The sequence below is a fragment of the Leiobunum rupestre genome, chromosome 1 (genome assembly GCF_980474605.1).
Source record: "Leiobunum rupestre chromosome 1, qqLeiRupe1.1.hap1, whole genome shotgun sequence".
NCBI lineage: Eukaryota > Metazoa > Arthropoda > Arachnida > Opiliones > Sclerosomatidae > Leiobunum > Leiobunum rupestre.
The window spans coordinates 20,472,727-20,491,106 of record NC_143384.1 but is presented as its reverse complement, the minus strand read 5'-3'; the positions used below and the strand labels follow the sequence as shown (position 1 = coordinate 20,491,106).

The 18,380-nt window shown below is 35.6% G+C and overlaps 1 protein-coding gene and 2 non-coding genes across 3 annotated transcripts; all 3 read right to left on the bottom strand.

Annotated features, from left to right (window-relative positions):
* Nucleotides 1-1,022: 1,022 nt before the first annotated feature.
* Nucleotides 1,023-1,094, bottom strand: TRNAG-UCC (transfer RNA glycine (anticodon UCC)). Its single transcript has one exon. It is a non-coding gene; the product is annotated as a tRNA-Gly (tRNA).
* Nucleotides 1,095-2,248: 1,154 nt separating this feature from the next.
* On the bottom strand, nt 2,249-2,320 carry TRNAG-UCC (transfer RNA glycine (anticodon UCC)). The gene has a single exon. It is a non-coding gene; the product is annotated as a tRNA-Gly (tRNA).
* A 9,484-nt stretch (nt 2,321-11,804) lies between these two features.
* On the bottom strand, nt 11,805-12,762 carry LOC149961294 (uncharacterized). The gene is made up of 2 exons (XM_090170441.1): nt 12,684-12,762; nt 11,805-12,321 (listed from the first exon to the last, which is right to left on the bottom strand). Exon 2 carries the CDS (start codon nt 12,209-12,211, stop codon nt 11,885-11,887), a length of 327 nt encoding a protein of 108 aa, XP_090026567.1. The 5' UTR covers nt 12,212-12,321; nt 12,684-12,762; the 3' UTR covers nt 11,805-11,884.
* Between the last annotated feature and the right edge of the window lie 5,618 nt (nt 12,763-18,380).

Below are 18,380 nucleotides of genomic sequence, written 5' to 3'. Positions count from 1 at the left end.
TAAATCTTACAATTTTGACAGGACTTAAGCCGGTCAATGGTATACAACATTACAAAAAGTTCTAATGGTACTGATTCACGATGACAATTATTCTAGATTTTGTTTCGAACTGATTGACTGTTTAAACTAGGAATTACTCTATAATAGAAGAAGCTATTGAAATACTCGAGAACAATCTTATCAAAGTTTTGGTTGTCATCAGCGATAAATCATGTAGAGAATGGGGTCCACAACAAGATTAATAATTTGTACGCACCAATGAATGACCCTAGGCCAACATTTTTTTATTTTGGATCCTCCACACTTAATCAAAACAGTCCGCAATTGTTTTGCAAACAGTGCACATAAGAACGCTCGGTTGTTTAGAAAAAAGGGCAAGCTGATTCAGTGGGAACATGTGCAATAAAGATTGCCAAACACAGTTGCGACTTTGCTCAAAATTAACCAACAACCACGTATCTTTGGGACCTTTTTACACTATGAGGGTAAAATTAGCCACTCAAGTTATGAGTGCAACTGTGGTTTCGGCAATTGAAGAACTAGTAGGAGATGAAGCATCTGAAACTGTAAACTTTATTAGAATATTCAATCGCTTTTTTGACATTTTAAACACTAAAATTTAAATTTAAATTTCGTAATTCTACACTAGATGACGCCAAGCTGAAAGTTTACATAAAATATTTTAGAAAATATAGCTATACAAAATTTCAGCTTTTAAATAACCACAATTTAAATTAGACTTTCGCGGGTTTTAAAATGCTAAATTTAATATTATATGTTAAATATATATATTATTTAGTATACCCACGCGCTAATATTAAAAATAATTTGAAATATATTAGTCATGTAATTTGTAAAATAAATATAATAAAATTAAATATTATTAGAAAATTATAAACATATTTTTAACTGAATTTTTATGACTGTTTTTGCAAATTTAACAGTTTATATAATATTATTATACTGGCTGCATCTTAATTTCTCGACGAATTTTAATACGATATTAGCAAAAATGGTACTTCTGCGATGGCCGGGAATCGAACCCGGGTCAACTGCTTGGAAGGCAGCTATGCTAACCTCTATACCACCATCGCCTTGTACTGAAATTCAACATAGTTACTATTTGATAGAAGAGCTCAAGTTCAATGTACCCTACACACGCCATTTCCCTATCGTGTTATGGAGCAGTGGCTACGTCAGCCTGACGTCAGAGTCCCACGTAAACCAGATTGACTGGATATTATTATTGACTGAACATCCCGAAAGAGTCGGCCACGCACGCCGTTTCTTATTTTAGCAGAAATATTCATCAATTGAACTTAAATTAATTAAGAACTTTGAGAGTCTAAACTTGAGTTTTATAAGCTTCGCGTGAAAATTTATTAAAACTTAAATGTTGAGTGTCGAACAGTTCTATAGTTTTTGGGCAAGGGTTTCAACAATGAGTGAGCCTCAGTGAGGTATGTCAAAGGGCTCGTCAGTAAATCCCCCCCCCCCCTTTAGGTTCGAACTCCATCTTCACGGGCATACGTGAACTTTGAATACAATGGACCATTGAATATATAATGAATTATAACGTAATTCATGAATAACTCGAGAACGAATTATTCAAAAACTATAAAAATGGTATCAAAAAATAGATTTTAAAAAACTGAAGGGAAGTAATTTCGCTTTTTTTCGGATTTACGATTGCTATCAAACAAAATGTTCTAAAATAAAAAGTGCGAAAATTAATAAAATTGAAATACATGAAAGTTAATCATTTTAAAAATTTAAAAAATACTTAACTCTAGTATCACAAACTGCACCATTCGTGAAATTTTCAATAAAATTTAATTTACCGTGAATTTAAACGTGAATTAGTGACGAATTTGGTACTTCGTTAATTTAATTATTGTGACGAAACTTAATATTCAATTTAAAAAATCAACCTTCCATTTAGTAGTGACCATTTGAAACTTTAAGTGTGCAAAATAGCGACACTTAAGTGTAATATTTTCTATTCAAAATATTAACTTGAAAGTACCGTATTTTGAAAATTACGTTAAAAATATATTAGTGTTGTAATTTGTAAATATAAATATAATAAAATTACATATTATTAGAAAATTATAAACTTATTTTAATTTACAACCGAATCTTTACGACGGTTTTTGCAAATGTAACAGTTTATATAATATCTGCCTTATTAACAACCCACTTAATTTTTCGACAAATTTTAATAAGTTATTAACAAAAATAATGTCACTGCGATGGCCGGGAATCGAACCCGGGTCAACTGCTTGGAAGGCAGCTATGCTAACCTCTATACCACCATCGCCTTATATTTCAAATTATCATAACTTTTATTTGATAGAAGAGCTCGAGTTCAATGTACCCTACACACATCATTTCCCTATCGTGTTATATGTGTTTATATGTTTAAAAATTTTAAAAATTACTTCACTCTAGTATCACAAACTGCACCATTCGTGAAATTTTCAATAAAATTTAATTTACCGTTAAGTTTTTAAACGTGAATTAGTGACTAAATTGGTACTTCGTTAATTTAATTATTGTGACGAAACTTAATATTAAATTTAAAAAATCAACGTTCCATAAATAGCGACACTTAAGTGTAATATTTTCTATTCAGAATATTAACTTCAAAATACAGTATTTTGAAAATTCCATGTATATCTTGACCTTAAGTTAAATTAAGTTAAAAAGTAGAAAATTCCATAATAAAAAGAGGGCAAAAAAAAATATTATAGCTACTCTTTTTACTACTTCTAAAAAGGAGGTGTAAAGAGAGTAATTCGGATTTTGTCGTCTGCTAGCCAGAATTTATCCGCTAAAAAGGCCATTTTGGAAAAACGTTTGTACTCAGACTCGAACTATTCGCCAGCACAGAATCGGAGTAAAATGGCGTCCTAGCCTTACTCTTCTTACCCCACTTATTTTAATTTACAACCGAATCTTTACGACTGTTTTTGCAAATGTAACAGTACTATTTCTCATCTTCATCTAAATTCTTTAAAGCAATCTTTCCTCTCATTTCCTTAGTTGCTTCAAGTGAAAATCCACTTTTTCCCGAAAAGGTTGTGAGATAAGGGTATAAAGTTCCAGGAGCCGGAAGAACAAATACTTCTCTTAATGCATCATACGTAGAGGGTGATTTGCTTCGAAGGTAGCTGGATTCCAATTCCTGGGTCTTTTAATTCTAGAAGTAATTACATCCATTTGCTGTCTCCTCATTATTAGTTGAAAGTTTCTTTTACTTCAATAATTTCACAAAATCCGCTTTTCTTTTACAGACAGGTTTGCCTTTACTATACCTAGCTGTTTGTCAAGATTCCTCTTCAAACCTCGAATTTTCCTTTTTAACTTGTTTCTCTCAGAAGTATATATTTTTTGTTGATTAGTCATGATGCGTTATTTATCTTCTGCCTTTTTAACCGGCTTGCTAAAAATTCTCCTTAAACGGCTACATTTTTCACACCGAGTTGATTTTCCAATAGAAATGTACAAAAATTGACAATCTAGCGAATGTAAAGAATTGGTGAAACGATTTTCAAATCAACTTTTTCCATTTGCTTTTCAATGCTTTATCCGGAATAACGACACAAAATACACACGAATTAAGACAGGCAAAAAATTAAACAATTCTACAAAATTGTTAATAACAATCAAATTTCCCAGAACCTCTACTCTAATCTCAAATGCCGTATTTATTTCTATAGAAATGGAACCAATATCCCCAGAACCAGATATTTTTTTAAATACCAAGTGTGGCATTTACTTATCGCAACCGTGTATGGCCAGAAGTAAAAAAATGAGTGCGGCATTTACTTATAGAAGCCGTGTATGGTCAGAAGTAACAAATGAGTGTGGCATTTACTTATCGAAGCCGTGTATGGACATGTGGTAATCAGTTTTTAAGTTGTGAAAAACATTTTTGGTTGCCATGGCAAAACGAAAGCCCATTCTTGTCCACCCTTTTAGGGATTTTCAAGTTACATGAAGGTCTACTTACCACCCGAGTTTGAACCAAATCGGAGATAACCACCTCGGGTAGTCTCCTTGTTAGTTATCGCAGCCGTGTATGACCAGAAGCAATAAATGAGTGTGGCACTTAGTTATCGCAGCCGCGTATGGCCAGAAGCAATAAATGAGTGTGGCACTTAGTTATCGCAGCCGTGTATGGCCAGAAGCAATAAATGAGTGTGGCACTTAGTTATCGCAGTCGTGTATGACCAGAAGTAATAAATGAGTGTGGCATTTACTTATCGCAGCCCTGTATGTACAGAAGTAATAAATTAGTGTGGCACTTAGTTATCGCAGCCGTGTATGGCCAGAAGTAATATTTCACTCAAATTGAAGGTTTATTACTAATTAATGATTTTATGCTACCTGCTTAAATAAAATACGGGCACGAAATAATATGATCACCTTCTTGGCGAACTTGTTTATTCCAAAATGTTTTTTGAATAATCAGCAGTAGCTTGCGATTGTAAATGTTTCAATTAGCCGTATGGGGAGTAATTATGTCTAAGATATTTATTATTTACTTCTAGCTTTACGCTACAATTTCCCAATTACATGAAAAAGGACGTTTTGAAGCAAAGTTACAATTTATCGTGCCAGTCTCTTTCCTACACGGCAAATATCACGTTTAACGAAACCAAATGACAAGTAGATTAAACCCATTTGTAAATGTTGTAATAGTTGTATAAAACTACTATTATAAAAAGTTAGTCAAGGACGTAGAACCATCCATCGGTACCAATCTCCGACGATTTATCATTAAAACAGCCAATTAATAAATGCTATAAATATGGAATCGTTACCCTACATCGTTCTCATTTCCACTAAAACATTGTTTAAATACCCCTCTTTTCAAAACAATCCACCGAAGTTATGTTGTCCTTACGTTCTTTGCTGGTCTGCTCCGTACTTGTCCTCTTGGTGGTCTGTCTCGTCGACAGCGCTCCAATCAGCGAAGATGGCGTTGATCTGGCCGGTGGTAACGATGGTAAACTGACTAAGGCCGCCTGCAACAAGGGCCAAAGTGATGACGGAGACACCGAAGGCGTTGCGGGCAAAGCCGAGAAGTTGAAAAAGAACAAAGGTGGCAAGAAGGATGCCGAAAAAGAGGAATAGCGAGAGTAAGAAGTTATTTTGTTGATGGACCGTTTCAAATATTGCTCAAATTTTAAATTATGAACGTGTAATAAAAATGGCTTGTTCAATTCTAAAAATAGTATTTTTTTTATTGCTATTAATGTTATAAATAAATTATCAGCTGGGCTAAAAAAAATAATAAGCTAGGCTAATACCCAAGGCGCCATCTTAGGCCTAAGTCATCAAGCGACTTTTAAAGCCATTAATTCAGGTGGCCGGGTTACAGTGCGTAGGATGATGGTGACAAGTCCGTCATGCCACGCGAGCCAACCGCTCCCTACACTCATTATTACTGTAAACCTTAAACTGTTTTTATGGAAAGGGGAAACTGGAGAAATCGAGGGAGTACCCCATTAACCAGAGAGGAGAAAACTTTCAAACTCAAAACGGATGGAGTGGTTCCGAGTTTTCACCCAGTGCCCCAATCTCGGATCGAACACCTCGCTGCACGGTGAAAGTGCTAACCATTCCGCCAACCCACTTTGGCCTTTTAGTCAAATAAGGTTAAAATGTCACAATAAGCTAAAGATGCACCAATCGAGGGGTCACACATTCATCAAAATACAACTCTGGAGCAAAAAAATATTGTAAAAATTAACATGAAAATCCCTAAATCTGTGCGAAAATTAGTTTTGAAAATCTCAAATTCAACCTAAACCTCCGGGAATCAGCGCGAAAATCAAACTTCAAAATCTCAAAATCCGTTTTGAATTTCTAAAACCACCTTGGGATTCTAAGAAATTTTTGTTTGTTTGACCCCTCGGTAACAATGGGTTAACAGCTAAACAATTGATTAACTTGACGCATTTCATCCTAAAAATCTGACCAAAAAAATTAAATTAACAACCCCGAATCACGCGTATAAAAATTTCTTACGTTATAATACCTTAAAACAATAGTAAACGCGATCATTCCATAGTTCGAATTAGGTTACGGAACTGCCATATGAGCATACAATCGTCAATGCTTACTTAGTTATTTAATCACCGGTTGAATTCAAATGAAACACACGCGCAATAATAGCTTTATCAGAACTGTATAAATAGGTCTTCATCTCAATCCGAATTCCACACAATAGAAAAATATTTCGATATATTATACTATCCTTTTTTGGAAAACATTCTCAACCGAAGAAATGTGGTCCGTACGTTCTTTGTTGATTTTCTCGGTACTTGTCCTCTTGGTGGTCAGTCTCGTCGAATGCGCTCCCAAGATCAGAGATGATGTTGATCTGGCCGGTGGTAACGACGGTCAACTGACCAAGGCAGCCTGCAACAAGGGCAATAGCGGTAGCGGAGACACCCAAGGCACCGATGCCGCTGTTGAGGGTGGTGACAAGGCTGAAAGGTTGACCAAGAAAGAAGACAAAAAGGACAAGAAAGAAGATAAAGAATAATCTGAATTAGTGTAAGAAGATTTTCTATGTCTGTAGGACTGTTTTAAAGGCGAAATCTCTAGTACTTCTTGTAAATTTAATTTATGATGTTGGATTAAAATTTTGTTTCATAAAATCACGAAATTTTTCACTGAATTATTTGAAATATTCGAGGCGAATTTCTGGTAGCTCCTCCCCTTCCGCCACTTGACTCGGGCATATTTTCGAGCTTCCGAAAGCCAGCGATTATGTAGCACAAACCTCTTTTTCAGGGGCCCTTTAAGTGCTGTACAATAAACATCTTAGAACAGCTAATAAGTCGATCTCAGTACTGTTTAATTTCAAAACAATATCTAAGACATTCAACCTAATTCTTGTTATAGCAGACGAAATTTTGTAGTGATACCTCTCTAGGGGTCAAATGATTCTTTAATAGTTCCTCAATCAACCTATGGAGGGCACCACGTTTGCTGTTGCTACATGTACGTTTAATTAACACACATTTTTGGGCGATTACTTCATTATTTCGAAAAATAAAATTTTAAGAAATTTCTACGAGATCTCTCTACCCTTTATCTAATAGCGTTTTCCATTTGACTGCTCTCGAGCGCTTTAGATCGCTCTGATCAACGTTTTATGTACCATTTGCGAGCACGAATCGCCTTCCTATACATATTAGCGTGTTCCATTTGCTGCTCTCGGGTGCTCCGAGATCGCCCAAAATCGATCTGCCGATTTCGGCAGATCAACGGAAACTGAGATAGTGATAATAAAATATAAGTCTAAATTGAATGTTTTAGCATTCAATGTTTTGAATGTTTATAAAGTAGTTCAAGGTCTTGAATGCTTCTAGTTTTTACAATGTCTTGAATGTTTATAGTTTTTTTCCAAGGTCTTAAATGCTTATAGTTTTTTTCCAAGGTCTTAAATGCTTATAGTTTTTTTCCAAGGTCTTAAATGCTTATAGTTTTTTTCCAAGGTCTTAAATGCTTATAGTTTTTTTCCAAGGTCTTAAATGCTTATAGTTTTTTTCCAAGGTCTTAAATGCTTATAGTTTTTTCCAAGGTCTTAAATGCTTATAGTGTTGTTCAATGTCTTGTATGCATTATAGTGTTGTTCAATGTCTTATATGCATATAGTGTTGTTTAAAAGGTCAGAGACCCATCAAGTCAAGACCCTTAGGTTCAATGTCTTGAGCGATTAAGGTGTTGTTCAAGGTCTTAAATGCCCATAGTGTTGTTCAAGGTCTTGAATGCTTAAGGTGTTGTTCAAGGTCTTAAATGTTTATAGTGTTGTTCAAGGTCTTAAATGCTTATAGTGTTGTTCAATGTCTTGTATGCATATAGTTTTGTTCAATGTCTTGAATGCTTATAGTGTTTTTAATGTCTTGAATGATTAAGGTGTTGTTCAAGGTGTTAAATGTTTATAGTGTTGTTCAAGGTCTTAAATGTTTATAGTGTTGTTCAATGTCTTGAATGCTTAGCAATCAATTTAGGGCTCATATTTGAAAAGTCAGCAGTGAAATTTGAACGATAAGTGAATAAGAATAGGCTGCAGATAAATGACCAGCGAATTAGTCCATGTCCTTGAATATTTAACACAAAACTACAGATAATCGAAACATTTTATTGCGCTAAAATATCAGTCGTTCAACCCTTAAAATTATTTACACCCTCCAGTAACTTCCGTTGGTAATTTTGCATTTCTTGTCCAGATTTCTGATACCAGTGGTCCTGTTCTTGTACGAAACGTTCCATGGACTTGCGGGTGTTCTGTTCCCGTTCCTGAATGAATCGTTCAATTTCTTGCTTAAACCTTTCACGCTGTCGATTGGCATTCTCGTTCATTTGTTGCTGCTTCCGTTCCAACTCTGTTCTCAACGTTTCCAAATTCCTCCTGTTCGCTTCTCCTTCATGTTGCGAGCGTTCCGTCTCCAATTGGAAGTGTTCGCGCACCTTTCTCAGGTGTTCTTCCTGTTCTCGTTTCAAGCGTTCCACTTCCTGTCGAAATACTTCTCCGTACTTCCGGTATTTCTCATCCTGTTCGCGTTTCTCGCGCTCCACTTCCGTTCTAAGTAATTCCTGCCCCTTTTTAAAGTCTTGATTACAATTTGGTTTCGTTTCCGGTAGCGTTTTGGGCTGGTTGGAGCTGACTTCCGCTATTTTCGTTTCCATAGCGACCAAAACGGCCATGAAACTTTGAACTGTTGTGCTTCCGGTTGAGTTGACATCTTCGCAACATTTCTTCAAATCGTTGGAACTCTTTTCGAGATCCTTCACTTTGTTTGCCAGTTGGTTTTGGACGTTTTTCAACTGTTGGACTTCCGTTTTTAACGTACCCACTTCCTGTTGAATCTTTTTGTTGAAGTCTTCTTGCGGTATCGTGTACTTTTCGTGCCCTTCCGTACAGGATGTGACGTCAACGAAGTACAGTAACGCGAGCACTGTAATCCAGGCGAACTTCATTTCGCCACGTCTTTAGGCCCGCAGGAAAGTATAGTAGGCTAGAATGGGTCGATGTTAAACATTTCATTTTATCAGGAATATTTGCTTTGCGAAGTTACGAAATTTATCGTGTCAGTTTTTGAGCTTGAATTGTATGTTTTGTGACATCTGTGCTACAAGATTTGGATATACTCCAGAGGTTTTTCCTTAATTTTAACGCAATATTTAATAATTTTTTTATTTATTCTCTTATATTAGCGTCAAAGGCTCGCGCATTTTTTTATTTATTGGAGCACGCGCGAAATCGCTCGAACCCATTTACGCTAAAATATCAAGACGCGCGTGGAACTTTTTAACAAGTTGAATAAGTCATAAATAGAGTTTATGCTAACGTCAATTGGCTATCATAGTGAAACGTCACTTCTACGTCACGAAAGACGCACCCGATACATCTAAACAAGAAGGCCAATGTCGTTTTATAGAAAGGCCTATTGTAACCAAATCAGTAAACCCAACAGTTCTCGAGATAAGTTTTTTAATGACCTTGACGACATGGTTCAAGGTCATTCGATTTTACACTAGTAAATGTCCCCATGCACGAGGAATGTTCCATAGAAATTTTAAATTTTTCGCAAAAAAACGTTTTTTAGTTGTTTATCATTTTTCAACATAGTCATTCTCCCGCAGTGATGGGCACTCTCCTCTCACCGTGAGATCAGTGAGAGTAATTGAGTAGAGCTGAGATGCTCTAAGCTTCCAATGGAGAGGAGCGTGAGATGAGTTTCTATGAATTTAAGTGAGAGGAGAGTGGGAGGAAATAAGATTTTTCAAAGAATTTATTTGGAGTGTGAGCGAGAGTAATTTAATTAGTGAAATGCGATGAGAGGAGATCAGATAAAAAGTTAATTTGCGGTGGTGAGAGGAGGTGAGTTTGAGTTTAGATGTAAGAAAATAAAAACAAAGGAAATATAAAAATATAACCTTCTTGGAAATAATTACGTAACTTTGCCCAATAACAAAGCCCAAACGTACAATAACATAATATGCTGACGTTAGAAGGCTATAAAGAAGTTAAAGACAGTAAATCTAACGTGGCCACCGGCCAGTGATGGTCGTTGTTCTACCCCTGTGAGAACAGTGTGAGAATCTGAGAGGAGGTGAGCTGCGCGAAACTTCAAAAGGAGAGGAGCCTGAGAGGAGTTTCACAAAGTACGCATTTCAGAGAGGAGAGTGAAAGGAGATATTTTATGCCTTCCATAAACAGAAAAGAGCTGAGATCAGATTTTTCAACAAAACTAGTGGGAGTGTGCGCGAGGTTAGATTAATTAGCGAAATTCGATGAGAGGAGAGATGAGATAAAAAGTTAGTTTACGGTGGTTAGAGGAGGTGAATTTGAGTTTAAAATTTTAGAAACGGGAATGAGGTGGAGTGAGAGTTATCACAAAAGTTTGGAAAATATATTCATTCTGAATTAATTTTTTTAGGTTTTTAGAGAATTTATTTGAATACATTTTGAAAAGGGTCTTATTACGCAGTTTGTTAGTTGAAGACACCACAGTTTGTCAGACAATTTGACAAATATTCAATATGAAAACCACGATCTTCTTCCGTAGTCACGTTGACTATCACTATCGCTATCGTAGTTCAAGGTGAAAATGATCAAGCCAAGGTCATCGTCGAACGGATGGAGAAGCTGGAAAAACTTGAGATGGACTACAAGAAGACACTTTCTGAAACTGAAGGCAGGTAGAAAACCAAGTTGGAAGAAAATAAACTTAAATTTAAGGAAGAAAAACACCAAATGAAACAAGTAATTAAGAAATAAAAACTATCGGAAATGGTGGACAAATACAAGTCAAAGTCGGAGCAGGTTCAGAAGAACCACCGCGAGATTCATATGCACTATGGAGACTCTGGTATCGGGCAGTCTGTTTCCTCCAACTCTGTAATAATGGTGTATCCCATCCCACTAAGGTGAATCAGGTGATGGTGGTAGCTACGGTGGTTAAGGATAAGACGGTTGTAGTGTGGACCACGTCCACCACTCCCATCATTCCGACGGTGAAGGGACTGAAGGTGATTGTACCAATGCCACTGATACTAATACCGATGCCCAAAAGTCAAAAAATGTGTAATAATATTGGTCTATCCATAAGGTCCCCATAAGCAAAGGTCTTGGCCAAATTTTTGAAGATCACGTACCCATTATTAAGAGGTAGGTATTCAAAATCTGCACCTCCTAGTGGCTACGTCCTCAACTATGCATTTCTGAAATAAATTTTGCGAAATGCATGATGTATGCGCACAAGCCGTTCGCGAACATTTTTAATCTCCGCCGCGAGCCCTTAGCACAGTAGCCAAGGCTTATTCACAATTTTATCGCTTTAAAACTCAAAATTAACACTTATCTTTGCAAAATGATTGATCAGAACCTAAAACTGGTTATTAGAAATAAGATAACTTGTTTCTGAAGGTATTTATTTTTCAAATTTGAGATTTAGACGCGTTTTGTGTGGAATTTATCAAACCGAGCGTGGCTGCTCAGCTCTACCAAGTAAGAGAATATTTTAGATGTAGAAATTTTGAAAAAGAATATGTCGCTACTGCCCTATCGTCGTACGTTCATATTCTTATCTCCAGGACAGCGCTGTTACCATGGGCCCCTATGGTAGACCTTTACTTATGGGGACCCTATGATAGGATCTATCTGACAATGTTTAAACTGCTGTAAAGAATTATTTATAAAGCTCAATTCTTTGATAACATTTTATTTCTCATACATGTACACATTATTTTAATTTTAAGAAATTTTCTAGCGTACAATGTCTCGTTTGAAGGCAGCTTGACTGGTTTTAATGGCTCAAAGCTCCGTATTCAAGTACAAATTGTTTGAAAACGTGTTTCAAATGGACTCCAAGATGACCTGAACGAGTACAGACTGTTCGACGTTACCTTGCGAATATTCCATGATTTCGGTCGGGAAGCTGTTGCTCAACTCGTCATCGTCATCTTCTTCCATGCTGTAGTACACCACGTCATCGCTTTCAAAGTTGTCCACTTCGACTATTGGTGGAAGTGGTATGACGTCATAGTCGCGCAAACACGTCATGTAGAAGCAGACGCTGACCGCAGCGAACAGCGTCAACAAACTAAACTCTGTTTTCCGAACGCGTATTAACATGACGTATTTTAGTACACCGGAAGTTGTGGAGCTAGAACGCGACATCATTCGCCATTTAGTCAAATTGAAGTTGTGTTTTTTATTGGTGCGATATTTGAAAGCCAAGGCTTACGTACAGCGTCGTTTCCGAAAACCGTTCGAATGACGAATGTAAATTTCTAGGAAAAATGAAATTTTTGACGATGGTTGGTTGATAATCCGTGTTTACTCAGCTGATGACGTTTTTGGGGTTGAATATATCGTTTATTTATTTATTTATTTAAATATACAAAGGCTCCAAAAGCCACAGAGTGGGCTTCTCTTGGAGCTTCGAAACAATGAGAAGAAATTAGGCAGAAAAAGAAACACGTATTTTCAGATTCAGTGACAATAAGAGATCAAATTTTAGGAGAATATGACAAGTAAATGGCACGGCTAAAGGGGCAGTGGGTAGAAGAAAAAAAAAACAATATACAAGTGGAAGACTAAATAATTAAAGGGGACATTTGTTACGTAAAAAATCAATTGAAATGGCCCATACCATTATATCTGGTTTCCGATAGATAGGCGGAAAATTAGGCTAAAATGAAAACAATTTAAAAAAAATTCTCGGCGCCACGAGCTCATGTTTTATTTAACACGCGTGATTCGCACGCGGGCTTCGAAACAATCGCTACCTGAGAGCAAAAGTCAAGTAAGTCGAGATACGTGACTATTGAAAGAAATTAAAAATAAGAATCCTTGAGTGTTTTTAAATTAAGGTGCCCCAGTACAAAATTTTGAATCTATATTTTCACTCTATTTTGATCAATTTTCATTATTAGATTATCATTGTTATTATGCTAGATTTCGAACTTAAAACTGGTTTTACACAAATAGGGGTTTTCAGCGCAAAGCCAAAGCCCCTCGCGACTCCAGAACGTGCTCTCCGATATTAGGCTTAAATTTTTATCAAAACGTAGTCATCCAAAACGGTAGGTCCAGGGGCGTAGGAGCGTTCTAGAAGTTGGTGGGGGCAAAGAGAAACGAAAAGGGGTCTAAAGAAGGTTTTTGATTTTTTAATGGAGTGTAGCTTCTCCGAGTGCATGTGTACTTTTTACTACTATGTAAATTGGTGGGAAAAGACTGAAATTTAAACACAGTGTGGTTCTATGAGCTTAATATGAGTTTAAAATGAGCATTTGAGCCTTTTGAAGATTTCAACAGACCAAAAAGTTGGAGGGGGCAATAACATTAGTTGCCCCTCCCAGCAAACTTCTAGAGAGGGGCATTGCCCCCCTTGCCCCCCCCCCCCCTGTAAGTCGCGAGTCCAAGTCACAGCTTGAAGAGAGTATCAGTGCCGAAAAAGGTTCGGTTAGAAAATTAGCATTAAAGCAATAGGAAGTGTCATACTTATTGTTATTATGGTACTTATGCCTATACTTAATTATTGCGAGAACCCGTACTTAATTATTGCATTATTTTATTCATTCTTCTAGTAGTGCTTCAAGATAGGGTTATTCACCTTTGAACGTTGTCAGCGTTTGAAAATAAAGATATGAAAATAAGTCTACAATTGGAAGGTTGACGAAATGGCAGTTGAATATTTCTATCTTTAGGTATAATTTCATCCTAGTCATAATGAGGCTGGATTTTAAGCCGAGTCCTACTTAAAGGGGAATTGCCACCAAAACCAAAATTTATTATTAAATAAATTATTAAATAAATTATGTCCCTGAAATTTTATAGTTATCGGAAAAGTATTTAAAAAGTTACGCTACTTTTTCCGCAACCTACATCAAACGGCTCCAAAAATTTCAGAAATCGCGGTTGAACCTACGTGCAGCGCTAAAAGAATGAAGCGGCAAACATTTGAGAAAGGGTGGCGTGTAAGGCATTTTAAAAACACGATAAACCATAATCTACGAATATAACTCGGTTGAAAAGCCAAGGAGAATGTCGTAACAGACGGCAGTTCCGACCGAAAAACGGTAAAACCGGGGAAAATAATTTTTAGTTCACGAGATGGCACTGCAAGTAGGTTCAACCAAGAGGTACTGAGATTCTCGAGTCGGGGGGGGGGGGGGAATAAAACACTAAATTTGGTTGCTAATAATAAATCAAATACTAGAAATATGCACATTAAACATTTTGTATAACCATTTTCGGACGTCCTCTATCCATTAAAATGGTTTTTAACCAATTTTAGGGTGGTGACAATTCCCCTTTAAGTTACTCGTAACGTACAACGATTCATAGGAGTGAATTGTCTTCCAATCAATATCACCGTCGATTGATGACTAATCGCAGCTTTGAAAAAATAGCGCCATCTGTTTTAATACCGATCAACTAAATGTGCGAAGAATTAGCAGATGCGGCTTTTGAATTTAAACATTCAATGGTGGTATAGAGAAATTTTCATCGAGCAGACAGCTTTCATACATTCAATTTAATTCCGTAAACTAATCAATAATAATTTCTATAAAATAAGCAACGCTTGCTGAACTTGTGTTTAAGTAGCTCATTCGTCCCGAAATACGTCGTTCAGTTCAGTTTATGCTTAAAGACAGGTTGCCTCGTCGAATTTACTCTTATGTCCAGGGCTTTAAAGCGTCATCACAAACATCCAAACAAGAACGCCAATTTTACTTTATAGATAACCTATTAGCATATGTAACATAATTACTCATAAGTATGCCACTGTACCTTTATTTCATTTAAAAATCTTTACTAACGGTTTGTTTCACCACGAACCAGTAAAAAGGTGGACTACGTTAGATTTTAACCTTTTTATTCATCCTAGTAATTTTGGGAGTCACACTATTGGCTACTAACATATGTATTTAAGCCAATGGAAAACCTCTAAATTGAGAAGGAATTTTTGTGTCGGAATTTTTGTCAGCCCAATGTAGCTTTATTGAAATTTATAAACTCGCTCGGTTTGTGCGGATTAAGTTAAATTATGAGAAATTTAGAAAAAGAAAAGGTTGGGGGAAAATGACGAGTAAGTGATCGCTTTCCGAAAATGGAACAATTCGTCGAAGTGGGATATTCCACCAGTGTTATTAAAACCCATATTAAGCCTAGAAGAGTTAGGCCTAGGCTCAAAAGAATCAGCACCTTGTAGATGCGCCAGAAAAGCTCAACCTGAATTTCAACTATTTTTTCCAATAAACCTGCTTCTTTTATTTGAAAATGCAAATTTATTTTAGAACGTGAGTTTCCGAGAACTTCATTAATTTGCAAATTAATTACACTATATTGTAGTTCATTTTAGCTCCTAAGCCTTGGTTGTTTAAAACGGTTTGTTTACTAAAATAATGACCGTCGGTTAATCAGACGTAGAGCTAATTGTGCGACGGCATAATCGGTATTTGAGATTCGATGACAAAAATAGATCGATTTACATTTTTTACGGGCAAAGACGACTTTAAAGGGGTCAAATTCATCCGAGGTAACGTGGTGATGGCGTTATATGTTAGTAGATGGCGCTCTGATAGCAGCATGACGTCATAATTTTGATTTTCAACTATTGGTTGAAAGTTTTCAGTTTTTAGTGGAGAACGGTTTTGTCGAGATATAAAATACAAAATTATCTTCCCTGATTGGATAGTTTAAAATCGTATTATTATATCTATGGCGGAGAGTGTTAACTACTGTTAAAATTAATTGTTAATTTAAATTACAAAAATTCTATATTTTTAATAAGAATTTAAATTACTATAATTTAGTAATTAATAAATAACTTTTTAAAAAAGTGTATTTTTCATAAACTTTATAGTGTCGCCATCTACCTCAAACATTATTATATAGAAAGGTACCTCGGGTGGATTTCGCCCCTTTTTGCATATTACCCTGTACGCAATATGTGAATGCGTATATTACGTAGGGTACGGATGACGCAATATCTGTGAAACAAACTGTTAGTGAAGAAATAGAGCTAGTAGCATACTTATGAGTAATTATGTTACATATAATATTAGGTGGAACTGGTGGATACTTTTCGGTTGTTCTGGAACTAAAGGAGTACACCTTTAACACCAAATTAAACTATTCGCTTGTTCTGGTGGAGATAAATACTTTACACCTTGAACTATTCGTCAACATCAGAGTATTGTGACTACACTTTTTACTCCTCCTGAAGAGATAAAATCGTCTACTTATCCAGAATGTATTTACTAAAATGACCACAGATATCCATTTTGTGAAAACATTTTTACCCCAACTCAAACTATTCGCCACCACAGAATCGGAGTAAAATGACGTCATAGGGTTACTCTTCTTACCCTAGTCGCGAAATCCTGAAACCAGCAAAAAGTATCCACTAGCCTATTTCTGGTCTCGAAGACCAACTTCGGTTTTGGATGTGTGTAAATTGTCTAAGACTTTTCTGAACAGACCGAAACGAGTGTAGGTGGCGTAACGGCGCTAGCTTCTCCGAATGTAGCGCCTATGATCTAGCATCTGCTACAGACAAATTGAAAATTCATAAGAACGTGTTTTCTTAAATAAACTTATCAAAATATAAGCAAACGATGCAGAAATTATATTAAAATGCTAGTATCATTATTTATAAAGTCAAATATACGAATAACGAAGAGCGAAAAATAATAGCGTCTGCTTTATCCGCTACTTTGGCTACCTATCTAGGTTTCAATGGCGAACCAAAGGGGGCGTAGCGATAGTTTTCGGTCGCGAATTGGCCAACAAACGTACACGCGTTAAATTGAAGGCCCAAGTGGAAAAATTTATTCAGCTTACATTCGTAGTATTGAAGGATACGTACATGCATTGGATACAATTAGATTATACAACGCCTATCCAAATATTTAACTCCATTTCTATGGGATAATCGTTTCTTTTGAAAATTCGACTCTGCGCTTTGAGCCACCATTATAAGTCGTTGTTCACGACGTAAAGGATCGTGTAATTTAGAGCCAGGTGCACTAGCAAACCCAGCATCATCGAAATCGACGTTAAAGTTAATGTTTAGAATTTAATGAAATTCGCAGTACTCTGTTTCTACGGAATTTCTTTAATGATTATGATGCTAGTAATCTAATAAGTTTAAATTTTGGGTATCGTTAAATTGAGAAATGTTCCATTGTTTATTTCGAAGTCTGTTGTTTGATTTGGCGGGGAATCATTAGGATCAGCTTTTCAGTTTGCTTTTCTTTTAAGATTAAATCTGTTTCCTAAATTTTGTAAATTCTTTTACTTTAATACAATTCTTAAAGGGAATATGAACTGTATATTCATAAGGGGATTATAACTTGTAGATTCTTAAGGGGATTATAACTTGTAGATTCTTAAGGGGATTATAACTTGTAGATTCTTAAGGTAAAATAAACTGAAGATTCTTAAGGGGATTATAACTTGTAGATTCATAAGGCGAAAAACATGTACATTCTTAAGGTAAAATAAACAGAAGATTCTTAAGGGGAAAATATCATATAGACTCTTAATGGGATTATATATTGTAGATTATTAACGGGAATATTACATGTATATTCTTAAGGGGAATATAAAATGTAGATTCTTAAGGGGGAAACTAAAATATAGATTCTTAAGGGGAATATAACAAGTAGATTCTTAAGGGGAATATAAAATGTAGATTCTTAAGGTTGAAACTAAAATATAGATTCTTAAGGGGAATATAACAAGTAGATTCTTAAGGGGAATATAAAATGTAGATTCTTAAGGTTGAAACTAAAATATAGATTCTTAAGGGGAATATAACAAGTAGATTCTTAAGGAGGAAATAACATGTAGATTCTTAAGGGGGGAAACTAAAATATAGATTCTTAAGTGGAATATAACATGCAGATTCTTAAGTGGAATATAACACGCTATATTCCCTTTAAGACCGCTGAACTACATTACTTGATTTATTTGCTGTAAATTACTATCTATTTAAAAAGTGCATTTACATTACATTGAATAGTATTGGATCGAACTTATTTCATGTACAGTGTGGAACCATATAAAATTTAATTTTCTCTTTAAAATACAATTGTTACGGTCAAAATAGTATTTCCAATAATGTAGTTTCGAATCATAAAAGTTTTATTAATTGAAATTATTCATGATATCAAAGCAATTCACGAATACCGTAGAAATTGGTTTAATAATTCGGTGGTTACGTAACTTACGTAACTACCAATTATTATAACTATTGTTTATATTACGATAAATATAAATTTCACGTTTTAAGATAAGACTTCAAATTACTATAGCGGTACTTTTGTTACGCAACTGA

Bases quoted from the DNA above. Each gene is read 5' to 3' on its own strand.
- LOC149961294 (XM_090170441.1), bottom strand. From the start codon at position 12,211: ATGATGTCGCGTTCTAGCTCCACAACTTCCGGTGTACTAAAATACGTC.